Source organism: Lacerta agilis, chromosome 4 (assembly GCF_009819535.1).
Source record: "Lacerta agilis isolate rLacAgi1 chromosome 4, rLacAgi1.pri, whole genome shotgun sequence".
In the NCBI taxonomy this organism is placed as follows: Eukaryota; Metazoa; Chordata; class Lepidosauria; order Squamata; family Lacertidae; genus Lacerta; species Lacerta agilis.
The window spans coordinates 57,409,058-57,431,439 of NC_046315.1; the positions used below are offsets into that span (position 1 = coordinate 57,409,058).

Genomic DNA, 22,382 nt, shown 5'->3' on the forward strand with positions numbered 1-22,382 from the left:
ATTGGTCTATGATTTTTTTTTAAAGACCTCTTACCTAAAATCAAGTGGTGTTATTTCCACTTAGTTTCCTTCACCAATCTAACCAACTCTCATGATTTATTTTTACCAAATACATATTTTCTCCAACTTAGCTTTCTTCCTTCTATAGTTTGTACAGCTTTCCTCTGGCTTGTTTTCAGTACTTCAGCCAACAATACATTTCCTGTAAGTTACATGACCCACATACTGACCCCAGAAAATTACGATTTCCTATTGCCTATGTATTTTCACGTAGGTGGGTGTGAAATGGTAGAATCTAGAATGATAGATCACACTGGGTGAGAAACAGAAGCTTATTCCATTTATATTCAAAAGCTGTTTTGCTCCCTGCTGTGGAAGATGTTTTGTTGTTGCATTCTCACCAGTCTACTTGATAAACATGTAGAGTCTGGCTGACTACTGTGGGAAACAGAACAGTAGATAGGCAGACTGTGGTCTGATCCTGCAAGGCATGTCTCCTTTTCCAGTTAAATATAAATGTCATATAAAGTTTGTGTGTGTTTGTGTGTGTGTGTGTGTCAGTGTCACATTCTGAAATAAATACGTTAGATATAATTACCATTAAAAATGTTTTTCTTTTGGATTAAACAAGAGAATGTTACTTTTGGTGTAGCTCCAAGCCACAAACGTAAGGGGATTCTTATGTTTTTAATCTAGAAACATTGATATATGAATAGCATAATTTGCAGGTTGTTGGCTAAAAAATTGTATGACTTTAAACATGACTTCTCTACATATTTAAGCAACAATACTGAAGCTGTGTAAAATTACCTGATGCAAAATAATTTATAGAAGTTAGGGAACTGGAACCTCCAAACTAAAAGTGATAGCATGATGCTTTAAGGCAGATTAAAAAGAAAGAAAACCCACAACACAACGATCTCAGTTTTCTGAGGAGTACATGTTTAGAAGATTTTGTTAAGAGGTTCTGAAAATTTCAGCCTCTTAATGTTTGTTTCCCAAGGACTGCAACTGCATGTCACGAGCAAAATTTTAGATTACTAATATCCAATTACTGTAATGTGATGATGGGGAGTTATAAATGTGGCAAGAAATGGGTCCAGTTCCCATACGCAGTCTTATACCCTGCCTGTCCTTGACAGCAGACCTAGAGGGAAGGAGGTTGTAACTTCTCTCTGTTTCTGGTAGAGTAGTGGGGACAAGGAGTCTTAATTGGGCTGGCCTGCTGGGCTTTTAAGTAACTTTTTGTAACCCCAGCAAGTACCTCACCCATCCTAGAACTTCCATGAGACAGGTGGAGCCTGAGCCATGGGCAGTGTCATCCACTGATGTTGCTCCTCTCCCTATTGCTGGGAAAGCGGACGTGACTAATCAAAGGTTGTCTTGGGGTTTTCTCTGACCCTCAGCTGCAAATTGAGCAACTCTTTCTAGATTAGGGTTACCAGACATCCCCATTTCCTGGGGACAGTCCCCGGATTTGCAAATCTGTCCCCAGAAAAATTCCGTCCCTGGAATGTCCCTGGATTTCATTAAATGTCCCCGGGAAACATGACACCCTTCTCCCCTGGAGTAATATGCAGCTGGAGGGGTGGAAAGATAATTTTTGTGCAGGCAGAGGCAGAGGTGGGTGGGGTGATTGAAGAGTGCAGAAGAAGGGCTTTGCACCTTGCCCGGCAGAGAAACTGTGTGCCTTGCGTCCCTCCTGGGCAATGGTGCACCACCCGTCCGTGACTCCCGAGCCTCCCTCGATCTCCTGCCCGCTTCATTTTGAGAGGTTGCAGGTGGGTGGCTGTTGCCCAGGAGGGGCGCAAGGCACACAGTTTCTCTGCTGGGCAAGGTGCAAAGCTCTTCTTTTGTACCCTGTGAAATACTCAAAACGAAGGGGGAAGGGGGCAGGAGAACGGGTGAGGCTTGGGAGTCACGGGCACCTTGCCCAGCAGAGAAACTGTGTGCCTGGCACCCCTTCCAGGAAATGGCCACCTGCCTGCGACCCGTGACTCCCGAGCCTCCCCCGATCTCCTGCCGCCTTGTTTTGAGAGTTTCACAGGGTGCAAAAGAACAGCTTTGCATCTTACCCAGCAGAGAAACCATGCGGCCACCCGCTTGTGACTCCCGAGCCTCCCCCGATCTGTCAAAAGGAAGGGAGAAGGGGGTGGGAGATTGGGTGGGCCCTCAGGAGTTACAGGCAAGTGGTGGGCCGCTGTCCAGGAGGGGTGCAAGGCACACGGTTTCTCTGCCGGACAAGGTGCAAAGCCCTTCTTTCGCACTCTTTGATCACCCCACCCACCTCTGCCTTTGCAAAAACTACCTTCCCACTCACGTTTTTCTAGGGGGGGGGGTTGGCAACCCTAGGCACAATGCACTCTCCTGAAGCATAGGGTTTGTTGCCTCCCCCAGTCTGTCAAAACCAAGAGGGAAGGGGGCAGGAGATCAGGGGAGGCTCGTGAGTCACGGGTGGGCAGTGCACAGTAGCCCACAAGGTGTGTGGTTTCTCTGCTGGGCAAGGCGCGGAGGGTTTAGATGACTTCGATCCCCTCAGCCAACTGGAGCGGTGGTGGAGCTGGCGCAGAGCCGGGCAGCTGAGCATGAGAGAGAGCGTGAACGAGAGTGTGTCCCCGATGGCTGGGAACTGCAGAAGTCATATTGGAGCAGGGAAGCCTTAGGTTCTTTTAAGTTGAGGCTGTTTGAGTTGAGGTACCTCCATTGTAGGGGGTTGTCCTAGATGCCCCTCAGAGGTCATTTCCAGATCTGTGATTCTGTGATCAACCCACAGTCATATTCTCAAACTCTGCTTCCAACTCCACACACACACCCCGGCTTCTCTCCTCTGGACTTCTCAAGACAGCAAAACAGCGGATGTATAGATGTAATTAGGGATAATAAAGCATGTAATTTTTTTTAAAAGTGTCCCCGGATTTTTTTTTGGTAACCATACTCTAGATAGTGATTTTAGATGGTGAGAAAAGTATTAATGGATGCTTCATGGGCAAGACTTTGTTTAAAGGAGGTGGACAAAACTCTTGGCTTTTTGTATTGTACTCTAAATGTAAGTGAAAAATGTATCTCAAATACATGACTATGTAAATAAATGACATTAGGTTCTTGAACATTTCCATCATTAAACTGTTTTGGTTCAAATATTTTGAATGTCACAGAGCTAGTTCAAGGCTTTGCATGCCCCTAAGTTGCAATTTGGATCCAAGGCTATAGAATTTAGATATTTAGATATTAAGGGACATAAGTACTTTCCATACAGGAAATTATTTCATGTCTGTATACCGGTAAGTCTTCAGTTAATACTCAAGATTCACTGTGTTTCCTCCCTGCCCTCCTTGTTTCTTGACCTGTTTAGGACAAAGTCCGCCATACAGCAAAGTCTGGTTTTCCCTGGAAATAGATTGTATACCAGCTGCACCAGAAAAAACGATACACGTTGAATGCGCTGTTCTGGTAAGATTACTTTCACTTATAGCTGTGTATTTGGATAGGTTCATGTGATAATTTGCATGCTCTCTCGGCTCTTGTCCTTCCTGGCTATTAAAGATCTTGCAAGAAGGGACTGACTAGGTGGGTCCAGGCAGGGGATGGTTAATGCCTTCTTGTAGGAGGAGCTGATGCCCACCACATTGAAGGAGGTGGTTGTAAAATGTACTGTAGAAGCCATGCATTGGAGACTATAGCTAAAGTCAGTTTGGTGTAATCTGAAGCTTGTCAGTGCTTATACTTGGGGTGTTTCTATACAAAGTTGTGCTGGTTTAAGGTATGAGTATTACTTTGTAAGAACAAAAACCTTTAAATTACATTATACACATTTTGAACAACACCATTTTCTCTCTCTCTGTGTTGCTCCCCTTTTAAAAGCTCTTCTTGCAGAGTATATGACCTAGTCTTGATTTTCAGTACAGATTGATTTGCCCCACTTTTAGAAACGAGGGAGGGAATTTTCACCATACAGATAAATGGAGGTTTAGGAGCTGAAGTCAACGTACAGTGAATGCCTTCCTAAAAGATATCAGACCCAGGAAAAATGATCAAAATTAAGGAGGTAGTTTCTGTATGAGAAGAGTGGAAGAGAACAACTGTTAATGAGAATAATATTAAATGTGACTTGGTGTTTATCTGAAATCAAAACTCACAGTTGAGCGTACCGTGTTCAGAATTGGGAAACCACAGGTCATAAATCCAATAATCCTGCTAAATGAGATCATGGTGTTCTGCAAAACTCCAGTGATGGCATGCTTTTAAAGAGCTGTGTTGGTGTGTCTCTGCCTTCAACAGCAGCCAGATTTTTATCAGACAGCATAAAAATAGCTGACAGATTGTTTGACAGTATGCTGTTTTACAGGTATTTTCCAATTATGGCTTTATTTCAGTAGGTTTAAGTCATTAATGAATTATGGAAATTTAGTATCTGTTTATGTAAGCTGCCCAACAGCCCACATCTGCAGCTGAAACAGAAAGGTGTTTGTTTTAATATGCAAACCATTGCACTCTCTTTGACAGTAAGAGAAAATAGTAAAGCTATTCAGGAAGAAATGGAAAAACTAAACAAAAATACCTACTTCCTATGTGCAATTTTGAAAACATTCTCTAAGAATGTATGTCGTTCTTGAAATGTGTTGTTAAAATATTAATAATAAGTGATCATGCTGTGTGTGAAAAAGCAAACAAAATGTGTTTGTTGAGAGGATGTTCAGATATGCTTAACTTTTGAAAATGATGAGTGCAAATTTCAGTAAGGGCCAATTTCCATTTTATTTCTCTGCATACAAGCTCAGGTGGTGGGGAGGGCTGCATTTTGCATGGTAAAATACTGTATAGGGATAACCATACCAATATATTTTCTTAACACCATGTTTGCTTCTGCTTTCTGATGTGTGTACTGAGACAGTGGGTTGGTTCATCCCAGTTACAAAAAAGACCACTCTAGTAAATAAGCATTGGAATGGCATGCACAAAACAACAATTGGAACCCAACAAAACCATCTCTGTTGCTGAGCTAAATTTTGGGAAGCAAATCTATGTACTTGTAAATATGATTACCCCAGAAGGAATGTAAGGAAAGTTTGGTCAAGAAATTCTCCTCATGCCTGAAGTAGGCTTGAATGTCTGTCTTGAGGGAAGAAATATCTGTGTGGAGTTTGAGAAGCAGAATCATGACCATGCTGTAGTTGAGCTAAGACCCCAGTGTGGATAAAGTACAAGATCTGTTACTGGATGTGGCTAGCAGCACTGGATGATCTTCATGAGTCTCCCTGTGCCCCAGTAAGACTTGGAATCGTGTCATCCTCTAAAACAATGGAAAACTGCTTTTGCAGGTGTTTGCCCCATGACTATCATTTACCAATTCATAATTGAATTGTAATGAGGAAAAGTAGAATGCAGAAAAGCAGAGATAATTAATGGGGGTTTCAAGGGAGCCTGTAGCCAGTGCTAGAGGTCACTCACTTCTTTGCTTAATATTATTTTTGCTTAGTTTCAAGTTTAGCTAATAGATTTTTGCATGTTCTGAGGCTACTGAAGGCCTGCTTGCCTTTTTGCCATCTTTTTAAGAGGATTAATTTATTGCTTTGAGTAGGTCCCATTTTCTGTTTTTAGCTGCTCTACGTCACTTTCTTTGAACCAGCCATCTTGGGCCTGAACAGTTTAGATGTATTATTTATATGGTTTCACACACCCCCTTCTGCCCCTTCTTTTCTGTTTATTTCCCTGTGAGGTTAGTTCACTATTCAATTCAATTTTTAACTTCCTCCTCCATTTCCCCCTGAATTCATTTCCTGTTTGGACCATTCTGGATCCTAGACACTAGATCTTGGATTCATTTTTCTCATTTTCTCGCCTTAGTCTCCCTTGAATGATGATTTAGCTCCATATACTCTGCTCTGTAGCTTTTGTAGTAGAATTTTATTGTGTGACCATAGGTTGTAAAAACAACATGAAATTTAAATGGTTATATAAATCATTTTGTAGTTTAGCAGCCTTGGCAGGGTAGCCAACAGCCCTGAGGGTCTCAAAGTCTGCTTGCTTTATTAAATCCTTCTTGCCTCCAAAATAATTCAGTATATACTGGATTGGATCTAGTGTACCTTTTGAGAATTTCAGAGTTCCTACTGTTTATTAAAGTGACTCTGATCCATCGGAAGCTACCTCTGGTGGAAGAGGAAGGAACAGTGGCTTATCTTGACTTCCCTCCCCCCTACAGCCTCTGGGGCAGAGCTTTCCAAACTGTGTGTTGCAACCCGCAACATGTCGACTGCAGTGTGTAGTGTAGGTGTGTTGCGAAAACATTCCCTGTGTTCCTCCTGGAGCTGGAAACGGGTTAATTTAACCTCCAGTTTGCTAGTAAAACTGAATTACTGTGTCGTGAAATGACGCACGTCTGAAGTGTGTCACCAACATGGAAGAGTTGGGAAAGCTCTGCTCTAGGAAAACTCTGCTTCGCATTTCACTAGCCAGGGACTTAGGTAATAGTTCTGAAGTTCCTGCCTGGCTCACTATCACCTCAGCTCCTGTTATCCTGGGGAAAGTGGGTGGGCCTGCCGCCTGCTGGTCAGCCAACAGCCCATATTTTTCACGTGGTTGTCCACCTGCAAATTCTGTCTTAGAAATCAAGGCATTTATAAGAGCAGTGGACTATTGGCATCCTTCCCAATCTTTTTCTGCTTCTTAACAATTAAAAAACAGCACTTGTATCAATTTGTGCTGTCCCCCTCTTCCTTTTTCCATTTTGTATTACTTTGCAAACTTTTAGGAGAGGTCAGTACAGGATCATTTCCCTTTCCCTTGGTTCATTGGTAAAGCTTTTGATGTGATTTATTTATCTATTTCTTCATTTATTTCTGTTTTCAGCAAACAACACCTACTTGATTTATTTGTCTATCATTTCATTTGTTTCCTCTTCTTTTTCCTTTAGACTATATAAGGTTCTCTTGCAGAATCCCCCATCTCCACCTTCTACTCTGTGTTTGTTTGTAATGCTTTTTATTCATTTCCAGTTGTTTTTCTTCTTCTTTCTGTTTTAGTCTGCTGGTTCAAAGTTTTATCCTCTGCTCTTCAGCTCTAGGCTGTCTGATTTTATTGTGTTGAATTATTTCAGTTTGGTATTATTAATATTATTAGTTTTTCTCTACTCCCCCCCCCCAATCATCTGCTTAAGGATTCTTTTCTTGCTGGGTTGGGCTAATTGTTACTTAATAAATTGGTTTTACATTAAACTAAGTGACAGTCCTACTGATAACTTTATAAATGTACACCTATTCAATATAGTTACAGAGCATATCGTTATGGATGTAGAGAAACTAATAATGTTTATTTTTGTCATTTTAAATGATAGGACATTTTCTCATAAACTTCAAATTGAGTTGGCATATTTATAATAATAATGTTTCTGAAATCAGAGTTGAGAACCACATCTTAAAGGTGGATTTTAATTTGTAGAAATTGTGCACTTCACAACACCTGGCAATGTTCTGTGAAACAACAATGGTAGGATGACTGATGAGGAAATATCTCAACTTTGAGAAGGCTGCTGTTAATCATTCTAACTAAAAGCTCTGTATAGCAAATAAATTTGTTCAGATCATCTTGACAGATCATAAGCAGTAACTATCAAAAGGAGAATAAACAGCTATGTCTAGTGTGAAAATATTTGATATGTACACAGTGACTGCAAAATACTACATTAATCAATTCTCTGGTGCATCACTAGGTGGCTAGTGTAGATCATAAAATATCTACTGTCTTCAAATAAACCTGGGAAGACTGAAAAATAGTCAGCAGAGGGCTATTCATTGAATAGTTAGACGTGTGTTAATGTTCATGAAAATGAGTTGCCTAACATGTCAAATAGCAGAACATTTTTTGTTAATTTGTCATTAGCTCAGTACTTTCTGTAAGCTTTAAACATAAAATCATCCCATTGAATATTATAGGCCTAATGCCAAATGCATAAATTAATGCAGTTGAAAGTTGATTTAAAACAGTAGTAGAGACAATTCCATAAAACCTGGTGTGTGTTGAAATGCTATCTGAAATTCAACAACTAATTTGCTGAATAAGATGTTGAAATGGAGACAAGTTTTGTTTCACTGACGTAAATGTGCAGTAACTCTCTTTCAGTGTCTGGAACTGCTCTGGGCTTATGCATTTTTTCTGAGAGCTAAATTAAATGCATCATAAGGTTTAAAACAACTAGGGTGGGTGGGAGATAATGTTAGGGAAATAACAGTTTGTTTTTTGAAGAAGAAAAATCCTCACCATTGTGTTTGCTCAGCAGGAGTTCTTAATATGAGGCAAACATCTACAGTTTGGTTATTCAGCAAATTTCCTGTTGTTGGAAGCAGATTTTGACATACTATTTTTCAAAAAGTTGCTTGAATTTTACCACATTTCTTTACATTAGTACAAAGTTAATTACTACAGCAATATAAAATGTTGTTGCAGCATTGTGCAGGTGCCATGGAAAACCATGCATTGAAACTGCTGACTATGGAAGGAAGAACTATGAGGCAGAGAGTTGACATGGCTTAGATGAACTTTAGCTCCTTTTCACCCCTGTAATTCTTCGCTACTTCTTTCACCCCTGTAAGCCTTCGCTACTTCTTGGTAATTGAATGATACCTTATTGCAACAAGGCCTCAAACCAAAATATGTATTTATTTTATTAGATATATTTATAACCAGGGGCGGAGTGAGCCAATCTGCCGCCCGGGGCAGCAAACATCAAGGCACCCCTCCCCGCGTGTCGTGATGTCACGACGCGTGTGCAGCCTCCTGGGTGGACTGCGCATGTCTGGACATGCGCAGTCCACCCAAGATGGTGGGCGTGATCGGCCGGTGCCCCTTCTGACCGACACTGCGCCACGCCGCACTGCGTTTTAAGGCTTCAGTGGGCGAACAGCAGCGCTGTTGTTCGCCCGCTGCAGTCTTAAAACGCGGCGCAGCGCGGCGCCGGTCGGAAGGGGTGCCGGCCGATCATGCCCACCATCTTGGGTGGACTGTGCATGTCCACCCAAGATGGTGGGCGCAATCGCCGGCACCCCTTCTGACCTGCACCGGGCCGCGCCGCGCCGCGTTTTAAGGCTGCAGCGGGCGAACAGCAGCGCAGTCCACCCAAGATGGCAGGCGCGATCGGCCAGCACCCATTCCGTGCGGTGCGGCAACCTTTAAGGCGCTGTGCTGCTGTTCGTGCGTTGCAGCCTTTTAAAAGTTGCCGCGCCGTCGATCGCAGAGTGTCACCCTCCCCAGGGCGGTGCCCGGGGCGGACCGCCCCCCGTCCCCTTGCTCCACCCCTGTTTATAACCTAGATTCCTTAGTTATTTCAAATATAATTTTGTAGTGCCCTATTTTACAGACTTTCTTTTAGGACAATGACCAGGAGGGGTAAAGAGACAGTTCAAGAGTCCTTTTTCAACGTATGCATTTGAAGATATGTTTAGCAATTCAATTCAATGATATCTCTAAAAATGCTATACAGTATTTCATTTCATCTATTATTTTAAAAAGACACTTGTGAATAGGTTTGCAGTGTATTATGTTTTTAGTAGCTCAGAGTAATATGTTGAGTGCTTTGTAATGCTTCCTCACACAAAACTCTGTAGTTTAGATAACAACCAGTAGAATTTAAACTACAATATTAACACTGTAACAACTTTGCATGGAATCTTTGCAATTAAGCCCTAAGGGGCAAGAATGCATAGGAAAAGGTCTCTGCTTTCCAAATGTTGGGAAAATATTCCATATAAAATTTAATAGGAGTTCAATTAAACATGCTAAATGAGGACCACTTATGAAGGAGCTGAATGTTGGCAGATGCAGAGATATTAACAATTTGTGTAGACCACACTTTCTTTGTGAAGCAGTTCTTTAATTAATATATGCAGAAAACTGGAGCATTCCAAAACTCTATAGTAACTTCAAAAGTGGTAGAAAATGTGAGACAGCTTTGCTACTTTCCCGACAGACATGTTCCTGAGCCAATTATCTTATCACTTGGTTTATTTATTGATAGCTGGAAAATATTAAAGCTATAAGCATGCAGATTAAAATCCCAAAGGGTGCAGAGCAGTGTGAAAAAAGTCTAAGATAGGGTTGCCAAACGTCCAGAATTTCCCAGACGTATCTGGAATACTTGAGTCAGGCGGAAATTGCAAAAATGGCTGGGAAAATCCGAACATATGGCAACCCATGTTGGCAGCGTCGTTTTTGGCAATTTCTCTTAAAAATAGCTCAAAAACTTAATTTTTTGTAAATTTGCCAAACATTTTGCAAATTTTTCAGCAAAACTAAAAAAAGTTCAACTGTTCTGTCTGGATTTTCACTGTCTGAAATATGGCAACCCTATATAAGAGCTCCTCTGGTCCTAGCCAGAGACCCATCAACTGTGCATCCTGTTTGGAAACCCACAAGTAGGCTACAAAGGCAACAATCTTTCCCCAACATTTCCACCCTTCTCCAGCACCTAGTATCCCTAGTATTCATCGTCAAGAGCTTCCAGGCGCATTAGCTAAAATTCCTGACAAGTATGATATTTTCAAGCTTCACTCAACAATCCTAGTAGCATGGTTGAAATTTGTCTGCTTTGCTTTGTTTATGATTATTACTCCGTTTTGTTGAATAAGTGCAACTGAAAACCTTGTTTTTCATGGGCTTCATTTCATTGGCCACAATGTGGTGGGGAGATTACATGCGCCAGATCCAGGCTGGCATAGAACTCCTGAGTTCTCCTCAGCAAATGAAAGGGCCTTGGGTTCTGTGAATCCAATGCTGTCTCCATTCTCCCCATCCCCCAGAATGCTCATTTCAGGGACATAACACTGGCTCCTACCTGTGAAATAACCACCAGCATCAGTTCAGCCCCTGTTGGACTATCTGTGGGTAGGGCAGGTCCTCTGCTGTAAGGGAAAAGGCACCTCTGCTCAATCTTATCTTCCCCCTGTTAATGGATCTGGAGAGTAGCATTGCTCTGCTCATAGATATTAACAAGTGTTTAGACTCTTGCCAGGTTCATCGAACAGGATTTCTTTAAAAATAATGAATTGTTCCTTAACTCTTATCTTAAGCTCCTTTTACAAGCTTTTGCTATGAAGCCCTTAGTGGTAAAAAGTTAATGGGACTCTAAAATTTGTTTACAGCAGTAAAATGATTAATCTGAGCCTTAAAGTATTTCATTGCAACCTTAAAATGTGTCTTATTGATGCAAGGCTATCGAATGATTTAGGTGGATATAACTCTGCCATCTGCAAAACATTAAATGCTTTAAATGCATATTTAGTCTAAATTGCCGTTTTCTGTAAATGCAAGGGGTCTTATGAAGGGCAACAGGCAAAGATATACCACACTCCTTGTAAGGCAGTAAATTTCCTGCCTAAGCTTTATTATTATCTTTCTCATTTATTTACACACATACTGTTTTATTATACTATGCATAAATAGAATGATCCATATTTTCCGCAGAACTATCTTTAGCACTGTTGGTGTAGCGTTTTATTTGTTTATAGGGGCATCTCAATGAAAGGACTGGATCTTCCCTTTGAAGCATATTTCTAAAACAAATATTATGGTGTTGTGATCATTTATTTATTTATTTTGCTAAGTAATGAGGGCTGAGAACAAAAATTGAAGGTTATTTTGCTATACATGTGAGATAAAACCCATTTGCTTTGTAGTTTTGATTGTCAGAGAGGAGTCAGTGGTAACTGTTTCTTGTTCCGTAGTGGCAAGGATCTGCGGCCAGTTTATATTGTTGCTGTTATTGTTATATGATTTGTTAGCTGCTTTGAGGCTTAAGGAAAATACAGGATATAAATCTTAAATAAATACACACACACAACCCTTTCTACAATATGTAATAAATTATGTGCGTAATTTATTATTATTTTCTTTGCACTTCTGTGCTGCTTTTCAGTATATAGGCTTCCAAAGCAGTCTACAAATATTAACATGCTATTGTATCAGTAAAAGAAAATACAATGAGAAGTTACAATGGCTGTTGACATCAACAGAGGTGAACAGCTGATCAGCAGACTTGCCTTTGCACAGTGCTATCTGCAGTCCTACTCCCACCTACTAATATAGAAAAGTGAAAATGTAAACTCCCCCTCCCTTTCTATGGTCACCCCGTGCCTACTGTCAGTTTTACATATGAACCACCTTAAAGGCCAGGAGAAATCCTGTTATATAAATAATCCTTGAAACATTTATTATTATTATTATTATTATTATTATTATTATTAATAATATTATTTTGCTTTCTGAGATTTAAATGTTTAAAAGGTAAAGGTAAAGAACCCCTGACAGTTAAGTCCAGTCGCGAACGACTCTGGGGTTGTGGCGCTCATCTCACTTTACTGGCCGAGGGAGCCGACATTTGCCCACATACAGTTTTTCCAGGTCATGTGGCTAGCATGACTAAGCCGCTTCTGGCAAAACCAGAGCAGCACACGGAAATGCTGTTTACCTTCCCGTCGGAGCGGTACCTATTTATCTACTTGCACTTTGACGTGCTTTCGTACTGCTAGGTTGGCAGAAGCAGGGACCGAGCAACGGGAGCTCACCCTATCGCGGGGATTCAAACCGCCGACTTCCGATCGGCAAGCCATGGCTCAGTGGTTTAGACCACAGTGCCACCCACGTCCCTCTTTAAATGTTTAGAACCCTTCTGAACTTGATGTTCTCATGATGCAATGAAGCTTTCTGAGCATCTCAGACTCCTTAATCACCACCAAGGGTGTTGGGATTTGTAGTTTTAATTCTTCTGTGCCCAGTTCATTAAACTAGGAGGAATTAAAGATTCCAGAAATCCCAGAAGCAGAAGGAGGGAAGCCAATGGCAGGCATTGCTGGGAAAAGCAGGCACCAGCATTTGGACTGAGCCTGGTCTTTCTGAGAGGTCTCAGAAAAAACCCTGAGCCCCCACAAACCTCTTTTCATCTTGTAAAATCATATCTAACATCTGAATTGTATCAAGACTTGTGAAGTTTTGCGTATTCTCACTTTGATTTTCTGAGTTTGGAATGGTACTGAGCTTCCTAGCAATTGCTGTGCTGAAGCAATAATAGAAGCACTTATTTGGCATCTCTCCTGGTTGAAATAATGCCTGTTTATGTGAGGTCCCCATGGAATATCTCATGAGCACAAAAGTCAGGAGTTGCTTTTTTTAGTGTGGGTTGTTATTTCTTCTGTACCCACAAATATTCCTGACAGGTAGATGGCCTCAGGCTTGAACACCTCTTGCTGTATGTGGCAATTTCTTTCATTCTCTTGTGGCATCTATGGATACGCTTTTACCACTATGATGATGCATTCAGCAAACAGATCTGGCAAAGTGGATGTAAAGCCAACTGTTTCAAATAAGCATTGTTTTCTTGACATGTTTGGTAAAGGCTAAGGGCACATGGTCTTTCTTTCTTTTGTAGGATACTGTTTGCATTGCAATTCCTGTAACCAATCCCACAGCTGATGTTCTGGAATTAGAAGTGGAGCTAATAGATTCTGTTACACTTAGTGGTGAAAGATGCCTTGTTCTCCAGCCAAAAGAAACATTTCACTATGAAGTAAAGTACTCTCCAGCTGTTACTGGAGAGTCGGATGGAAGGTAAGATCCACAGTTGTGGCTGCTAGAACAGAGTTTCACTTGATCTATTGTCCTTGTCACTTTAGCAATATTATTTAATTGCCTTTATTCTACTTTTTTCCATGAAACATCATTTTAATAAAGCTTGCACTTTGCTGAGCAGAACTGACTTATAAATGAAGAATGGATTTAGACATTTTCTGTAGTTGGAGCTGCTTTCTCATGCTGCCTTTTCAATATTAATGTTAACTTCAGATTGATAGATAAATTATTTTCCATATGTTATTTACTATAAATGATGTGATCCAAGACTTTTGTTTCAAGATTTCTGTGAACTAAAAATAATTTACAGCTTAATGAATATGGAAGGCATTTAAATTAAAGATGTCTAATCACGACGGAAACCTGAGTGAGGTTGCGGTATAATAATTAGAAACAATAAGATTGCTGACCTTTTGATCTTGGTTCCTGCCTTATAGCATGTTTTCATAGTCTTCAGCTGAACCAGACTACTGAACTCTGCCAAACTTATAAGTCACTTATTTATCAGATGCTTAACTAAACTTCTGATATGAAGTCATGTCTAATAGAGCATCATGGCAAGGGGAAGACCAGACTGGCTCCATCTATCAGTCAGCTGCAAGGAGCTTTCTTTTCCCCACCCCACCCTGCCACAATGGGCATTGGGCGCCATCTGCAAAGTTGAAGGAATGCATACTCCACTCAAAGGCCACTGGAAGGTTGCTTCCCCAGAACATCATGGCAGAATAACAACGACCCTGGCCTCATCCATTGGCCAATAAAGGGGCAGCTGGTAGTAGTTGAGGGAAGTAATGAGAATAATGCTTCTGTGATGGGCTTTTCCATCACCTTTACAAATGGCCCCAGCCCTCACAGAACACCACAACCTTTAGAACTGTTGTGCACAGCAAAGTCATTTTAGTCAAAACTACTTATATCTCTCATTTCAGCATTGTATTCCAGTCAGAGAAGCATGGAGAGTTTTGGTATGCACTGAAACTGAAGGCACAGAGACCTCAGTCCATAAAATTGCCTATAGCAGAATGTGAACTTGGAAAGTAAGTGTAGGATTGTTCCTTACTTTAGCTCAAATATGCTGAAATATGAAATAGTAGTGCAATATATTATTATATACAGTGGTACCTCGGGTTACAAACACCTCGGGTTACAAACACTTCGGGTTACAGACTCCGCTAACCTGGAAGTAGTATCCCGGGTTAAGAACTTTGCCCCAGGATGAGAACAGAAATCACACGGCGGCAGCGGGAGGCCCCATTAGCTAAAGTGGTATCTCAGGTTAAGAATGGTTTCAGGTTAAGAACGGACCTCCAGAACGAATTAAGTTTGTAACCAGAGATACCACTGTAATATGTTATTATCTTCCTCATCTTACTACTTTGGTGTTTTAGAAGAGATTGTTTTGGAGGTGACTGCAAGGGAGTTGAATGATTGCAGCCAGTAAGATCATCAGCTTAGCTTGGTTGATGCCTGAAGAGCAATGTGTGCATTAGTATAAAGCAGTGCAATGGAAATGGACTGATTCCCTAAATCATTTGACTCTGTACAGACTTTAAATTTGAAGGATACTTTGGACATCCTAGTTCAGAGTCGCTACTACTCTCTCTCTCCATTTACTTGACAAAGACCCCTTGAATATTGCCTCGTAGCCAGGTTCTGCAAATATACCATATAAAAGAAAATAACTGAAGTTACACAAGTTGGGAGAATAGGTCTCAGGTATTTTCTGTTATTCTTCCATAAGGACAAATAGTACTTTGTGTTTCAATAACTTTTGCTCTGAGAGGTCCTGCTCACATGATGAAAATTGCCACCGTGTTGCAAGCTGCAACATCTTATGAATGCTTCAATCACAGCAGGGGGAGAGAGCAGTGGAAATCACATGGCCTGTAAATTTTTCTTCGACTAAATCTTTACTATTATGAAAAATCGGTGGAGATAAGGAGTCTGCAGTAAGGTCACTGCACCCTTTCTCTCTCTCTCTCTCTTGTATAATTCAATCATATTGTTTCTCAGAATGAGGTCTTAGTGGGGACTGTGAGGATGCAATCAGATACAGCAACGTGCTTGCAATCAGTTTTCCATCATAAACCTTTAGCTTGTCCAATCTAGCATCTGCTTTTATCTTTGCTCTTGTCCTATGATTTATAGTGACATTTTTATTAATTGAAACCATTATGAAATTATAGCACAATCCAGATAAAACCAGTGTTGTAATACCAGGTGACTTTTACCTTAGAAAACAGTTTTTTAAAAAAACAACAACTAAAAAACACCAAAACCCCCACTGCATCTTCTATACGTGCATTTTCAAGAATTGCAAGAGATTGAGAAAGTACATATTGTTGGGTAGTGCATATGCTAATTTAAAAAATATGGTAGTTTTATAAATCACTAAAGATTTTAAAGTTGTTTTTAAAAAAGACAATCACAACATAGAGCAGAGTACCTAATTTATATGTAAGCTTAAAGGTTGATAATTCTGCCTCAGTCATAAATACAAAGGCTGCCCAAAGAGCAATTGGTAGTTAACACATGTGGACAAAAAGCTGGTAGTGAAAAGGGGTGGATGAATCTGCTTTTAAGTGGAAGGCATAGAGCGGTCATCTTGTTTGAGTCCTCAAGGTTACACAATGATCAAGAGGAATTGCAGGTCTATGGCATTAAATCAAATGCTATTGGAGGATTCAGTTAATTACAAGTTTCCCTTGCAGTTTTTTTCATTGAAGGGAAATACAGGTATCATCATTTATAGTTTGGGTATCATTAATTTTTGTACAGTTTTGCCGAGGGTGGACTCTGTAGCTTTTATGGACTCTGTTATATGGATATTGGTGATCTTTTCCTGCTATATTTCTGTTTTAACAGTTCTATAATTGATACATAGCTTTATTTATTTATTTATTTATTTTTATTTATTGTATTTATCTCCCTTCCTTGAACAGAGTCCAGGGCAATGTACAACCAAGGATAAAGTACAAAATTACATTCATGATATATATAAAAATACAAAACTAAAATATTAATAAAGTAGCAGTCTATAATAACCCAATCCATACATTGAGTCGGTTGGCTTAGAGGAGGCACTTCTTTAGATACTTGGGCCCTGAGCTATTTAGGGCTTTGTAGACCATTACCAACATCTTGAATTGGGACCAGTAGCTTACTGACGGCTAGTTCTATGCTTTAAGGAGCAATGCTGCATTCTAACATCTTGCTGACCCTGTTGATACCCTGGCAGCTGCATTCTGCACTAACTGCAACTGCCAAACCATTTTCAAAGGTAGCCCTACATTAATACACTGCAATAATTCAAATGCAAGGTCACCAGAACAAAAGTTACTGATACCACACTATCTTGGTCCAAGAATAGCCATAGCTGGAAAAAGGCACTCCTTGTCATCGAGGCTTCCTCAGCCTCTAATGACAGTGGGTTAAGGAATACCCCCAAGCTATGTGCCTACTTCTTTAGGGAGAATGCCACCCCATCTAGAACAGGCCATCACACCAATAAATGAAATACTCTCAACTCACCCTATGGTGAAAACTGGATCAAAGGTATAATCTATGTGTCAGACCACAATATATTACTATTAGCCTTGAAAAGAGAGCTACATTGATTATAAATCTGTTAGGCGTCAATTTAATAATAGAGGAATGGTGATCACTGATAATGTGATACTTCACATTGTTCAAAATGTTAAAATTGATTTATGAATTCTATTCAGTGCCTATTACTGGTATTTAAATATTGGTACAGCTATAGCTTGAGACGAGGGGATTCAATGGTAGAGTGAATGTTTAGTTTGCTTAAGGCCCCTGTTGATCTAGGGTGACAATTAAAAGATTTTAGATAGCAGGTATAGGAAATATTTGCTTAAGACCAAAGAGGGCAGCTGTTAGTAATAGTAAAAAGTTTTGTTCTGCATTGATCATTACGTTACTTTCTAAATGCACAAGAATAATCTTATCAGAATATTCAGTAGAACCTGAATCAATCCCAGTACTTAATAATGATGTAATAACATGACTTTTTATGCTTGTTGCAGATGGGTCCGTCAGCATATCCTTCTAGTTAATCCTACATATGAACTTCTGGAGCTGAACTATATGAATAGCAATACAGCCCATTTTATTATGGAGATAGACCCCGAAATCCCTGTAAGTTGAAGAACAAAATTATTCTTTTATTGTATGAGAGAGTACCATGCAGGAATGTAACAATTATGGAAAATATCTGGTGTGGTGGCTTTATATGTTAAAGGCAAGAAAACTCTGGACAAATAGAAATGTGCTTCTACAGTGCCTGTATTACAGAGACATTCATACTAGCTTCATCTAACCATTACAGTACTGCATAAGTACTCAGGGTGCATAGGGCAATTCTATACCTTCTTGCTACTTTCAGATACCAACCCTGCTACAACATACAATGTTGCCAGATTCTGCACAGCAGTGCTCAGAATTCATCAGACGATGACCTGTGTCACAAACTAGATTTAATGAGCACTCATATCAGAGTGCTCTGTAGACTGATAGCTATAGTCTTATATATGCTAACCTCCTTTGCTCTGCCACTCCCATCTAATGTTCCTAACCCTTCTTTTAGACTTTCTTTGCTTCCTTTAGATTTTTATAGACTTTTAATTCTTTTTAGTTTTTCAAATAGATTTTCAGATTTTTAATGACTGTATGCTGGTCTAGGACCGTAATAAAGATTTGGTTTGATTTGTATATTCAGATTGTATTCTGAAGCTTTTTGAACAACAAGGAGTAGTCTCTAGACAGAACTTAATAATCTGATGTTGAGAAAGCATGCAGTAGCCAGTTATTTTTAAAAATCAAGACAGAGGCCCAAGAACAACATAGACGCTGGAAAGAAGCAAATATACCTTAGTGGAGCATTGATATTAGGAACTAAGATCCCCGAGAGAGATGTGAAAAGAGAGGCTATAACATGAATCTCAAAGAGCAGGACTGTACAACTATCTTAATAATAACGTATCAGAGTACAGAGAAGGATGAATCCCAAAGATGCTAGAAATGAAGAAGCTTTAATCTTGGAGACAAAGGATTGCCAGCCATTTAAGGAAAGATTAAGCCAAACTTCATAATGGGTAGAATCCAGGTGTTGCCCTCTAACACAGCAGTGTTTTTACTTTCGGAAAGTTAAGAATATTCCTTTTAAAAAGTGTTCAGGGTTATATTTAAAGGTAACTCCACTGAAAGATGGCCACTACTAGAAAGAGCATAGTGGCATTCCTGGAGAATGAAAACACCAATTATGATAGTTGAATAGATTTTGTCACTGAAGATCTTACTCATTTTTTCTGTCATGAATTGAACAGTATTTTGGGACTCTTGTTGCCATAGCAATAGGACTCAACCTGCTTAAAATATAAGAATACTAGTATGAATCCAACAGCTTTTAGAAACAAGTGGGTTTAAAATCATTCACACTAAATATAGATTATTTTTGCATGTTTGTTTTTACAACATCCTTATGAATAATGATGACATATAAACATCTGATAATGAATTGGATAAGCTGAATGGAGGGAAACAATTGCTAAATGTCCTCGACAGTTTGTGATCTATAGAAGTCAAAATTCATTATCATTAACTCCAATCCATCTCTGGGTTAATGATCTGACCATAATATGGATGAACCTGTTAGAGCTCTTGCAGAATCTTTCTACAGTAAATAATATAATGAATCAAGATTATAGAGTTTGGCTACTTGCACAAATGCTGGTTTGTGAAATGATTAGTAACAGAGAGCAGCCAGCTTTTGCTTATTTCATAATGAGGTGTTTAATTATACTTTAGATTGAATATACTGAATACAATAAATTGATACTTGGTCTTATTTTCTCAGTATGATATCATATGATTGGGAAATGTTAAGTGCTAAAATGAGAAAATGGGAGTCTGTTTCTTTTCATTTTTCAAAGGTGACAATAAAAATGTTAAGAGAGGCAAAAGGGAAACAGAGAATTTTCAAAGCACAGGTTTGGATCCCGAATTCCCATGAGCAGAAATGCTTCACCTCCACTCTCAGGATATGCAACAGCAAGATACTCTGGTTGGAGGAAGCAGGGGAGACACTTTTTTGCCAATTCTAACCCTTGCAGCTCCCTTTGTCCCATGAAAAGCTGTACAAGCTGGGCTTGGGAGAATCAGCAGAATAGTGGGAGAGGTGGCACAGTGGGCTGCAGGAGGAAGGACACCTCAGTGGCAGTCACCTTCTTCCTCCACTGGGTCTGTTTTCTTTGTAAGCAGAAGGAGTCCTTCTGTTTGTGGAAGGGACACTCTGGATCCAACCTATTGCATTAAGAGCAACTGGATATTGTGCAAAATGCCTGCCAATTGTATCTCAGCATCTACGTCTGCTGAAAAATTCTGGCAAAACTTACTATGTGACCTGGGACTCGCTTATACGGCTGTAAATAAAATGTTTTGAATGTGTTGTAAAGTGCAATATACAATTGTGGCACTAGATGGTGGCTGTGAGCTATAGCGAATGCAATGCATTTTTAAAAACAACAAAAAAAAAATTCCCCACAATGTTTGCAACGTGTGTAGATTCCACCCTGAATACATTCTTTGAGTTGCTCCATTCCTGATGGTGGCAGCCATTGTCACCCACAGCAGGCTTGCTGTGTTCGTGTTTTTTTTTTTTTTTTTTTTTTTTGCAGTAGAGCCAACATAGAGCCTAGTGGTACTAACAAATTGATTGTGGCATAACTTTGACTAGAGCCCATTTCATCAGATGCATCTGATTTTACATTTACTGCAGTGAGTTCTAGTCAACAAATTTATTCCACAATAAACTGTTCAGCTTTAAGTGCCACAAATCTCTTTGTTGTTATCACACAATTTTATTTATTTATTGAATTTATATACTGCCCTACACCTGGAGGTCTTATAGTGAAACAATAAATTTCACTAGACAGATGGGTAACTGGTTACGGGATGTCCTTTTAGTAGCAGCTCATCACCTTTTGCAATGTCTAATTCCACTCAAAGTTTCAGGACACCTTTGAATTTCACATTTGTCTCTGTCACTCTACTTCTATAGTCTGTATGGCAGATGGAGGCTCTAGATGGCAAAGAGGAGATTTGTAAGAGGCTGTAGTGTGGCAATATAAGTAATCTCATCCACTCTGTGCTACTCCCTACAGCTTGTTTCCTTGTGGTAGAAATGCTGCTGCTGGGATGCATTTCCTTTCCCAACTGGATGAAAATCTTGGCTCAGTGATAAAAGACATGATTTGTCTGTAGAAAGTAGTGAATTACTGTTAGCAAAAATTCTTGGGTCAGAGTGCTTCAGAAACCTTCTCTACTTGATATGTTGCTGCCAGGCATGGTAGACAATGCTGGATCAGATGGAGCAGCTTGTCAGATTCAGTATAAGGCAGGTTCATGTATTCAGGAACTTTTAAACTATGTGATCTAGACTGTTAGGTCACAGAATCATAGAACTGTAGAGTTGGAAGGGACCCCAGAGATCATCTATTCCAACTCCCTGAAATGCAGGAATATGCAGCTGGCCCATACAGGGATTGAACCCACAACCTTGGCATTTCCAAGCCATAGGATGTTGAGATGGGCAGCTGAATCCCATCTAGAAATAGTCTGTCCTGTAGATTCTACACATTTCAGGCTCCAGACTGGGAAATTTGAACAATGGACCTGAGAGTCTCATTAATTGTCAGACAGTTATTTTTTATTTGGACATGAGTAGTTCTGTTCATTGTCAGACAGAATCTATTGCCAGCAACATTTTCTGCCTCCAAAGATAGAAACAGTACTGTGATTTTAGAATGTTGTGTCCTTTCCATTAATGTTTTATTGAAGCTGAGTCACTGAGAAGCGGCGTCTATGTGTTGTTTATGTATTCATGTTGTGCTGGTTCTTAAAATGCAAGGTCCTTTGTAAATCGTTACAAGTTTCTGAAAGGTAGAACAAGCAAAACATGTACCTCTATCAGATAAACCTATAAAATGCCTGTGTGGCATTTAAGATAGACATTCGTGTTCTCAAGCAAAATAAATTAATCTTGTCTATTAAGCTGTTTGCTTTTTCTTGGCTTATGATAACAAATTTGTGTTGTTGTAATGTAGTGTAATATTAAGTCAAAATTCAGATTTTTCTGAATTCAATAAAATGACCTTTCTATGTATTGAACATTTTACTGTTCTATTTCATCAAACTGAACAAATACGCTGGAGCGGACATTTTCTCATTCAGTTTGTTTAATGTAAAATATATTAAACACTTCATTATAAAATAAGTAAAAGCTGGATGTGTTCTGTTACTTACAATTTCACAAATCAGTATTTGCATGCATAGCACTATGATCTTGATTCATTATATTATTAACTTGCTGCAGATAGATTTTTGGAAGAGCTCTAACGGGTTCATACATATTACAGTCAGATCATTAGCAGAGAAATTGATTAAACTTAATGATAATGAATTTTGACTCCTGTAGCCTGCATACAAACTGTCCAGGCAGTTTAATATACCCTTCCTGCTTTCAGCTTTTCTAATTCATTACCAGATGCTTAAATGCCACCACTATTCATGGCACATTATCAGTAAAGGCACATTAAAAATAAATTACCTAAATTTACTTCATGAAAGTGTTCAATCCCAAATGCATTAGTCTTCAACACTGGGCATGTGAATTTCAAACACTTCCACTTCTGCCTCTTCCTTAAAATATGGTGGCTTTGAGCATTTTTAGTAATCAGCCAGCTGCCACC

General features: G+C 39.6%; 1 protein-coding gene across 1 annotated transcript in view; it reads left to right on the forward strand.

The window, feature by feature from the left end:
* The window catches only part of CFAP47 (cilia and flagella associated protein 47), a 186,097-nt gene that overhangs the window by 112,874 nt on the left and 50,841 nt on the right, over positions 1 to 22,382 (forward strand). Inside the window, exons 51-54 of the mRNA XM_033146380.1 lie at positions 3,353 to 3,450; positions 13,415 to 13,593; positions 14,544 to 14,651; positions 17,661 to 17,772. Coding sequence (XP_033002271.1) covers positions 3,353 to 3,450; positions 13,415 to 13,593; positions 14,544 to 14,651; positions 17,661 to 17,772 — 497 coding nt within the window. The remainder of the gene's footprint in view (positions 1 to 3,352; positions 3,451 to 13,414; positions 13,594 to 14,543; positions 14,652 to 17,660; positions 17,773 to 22,382) is intronic.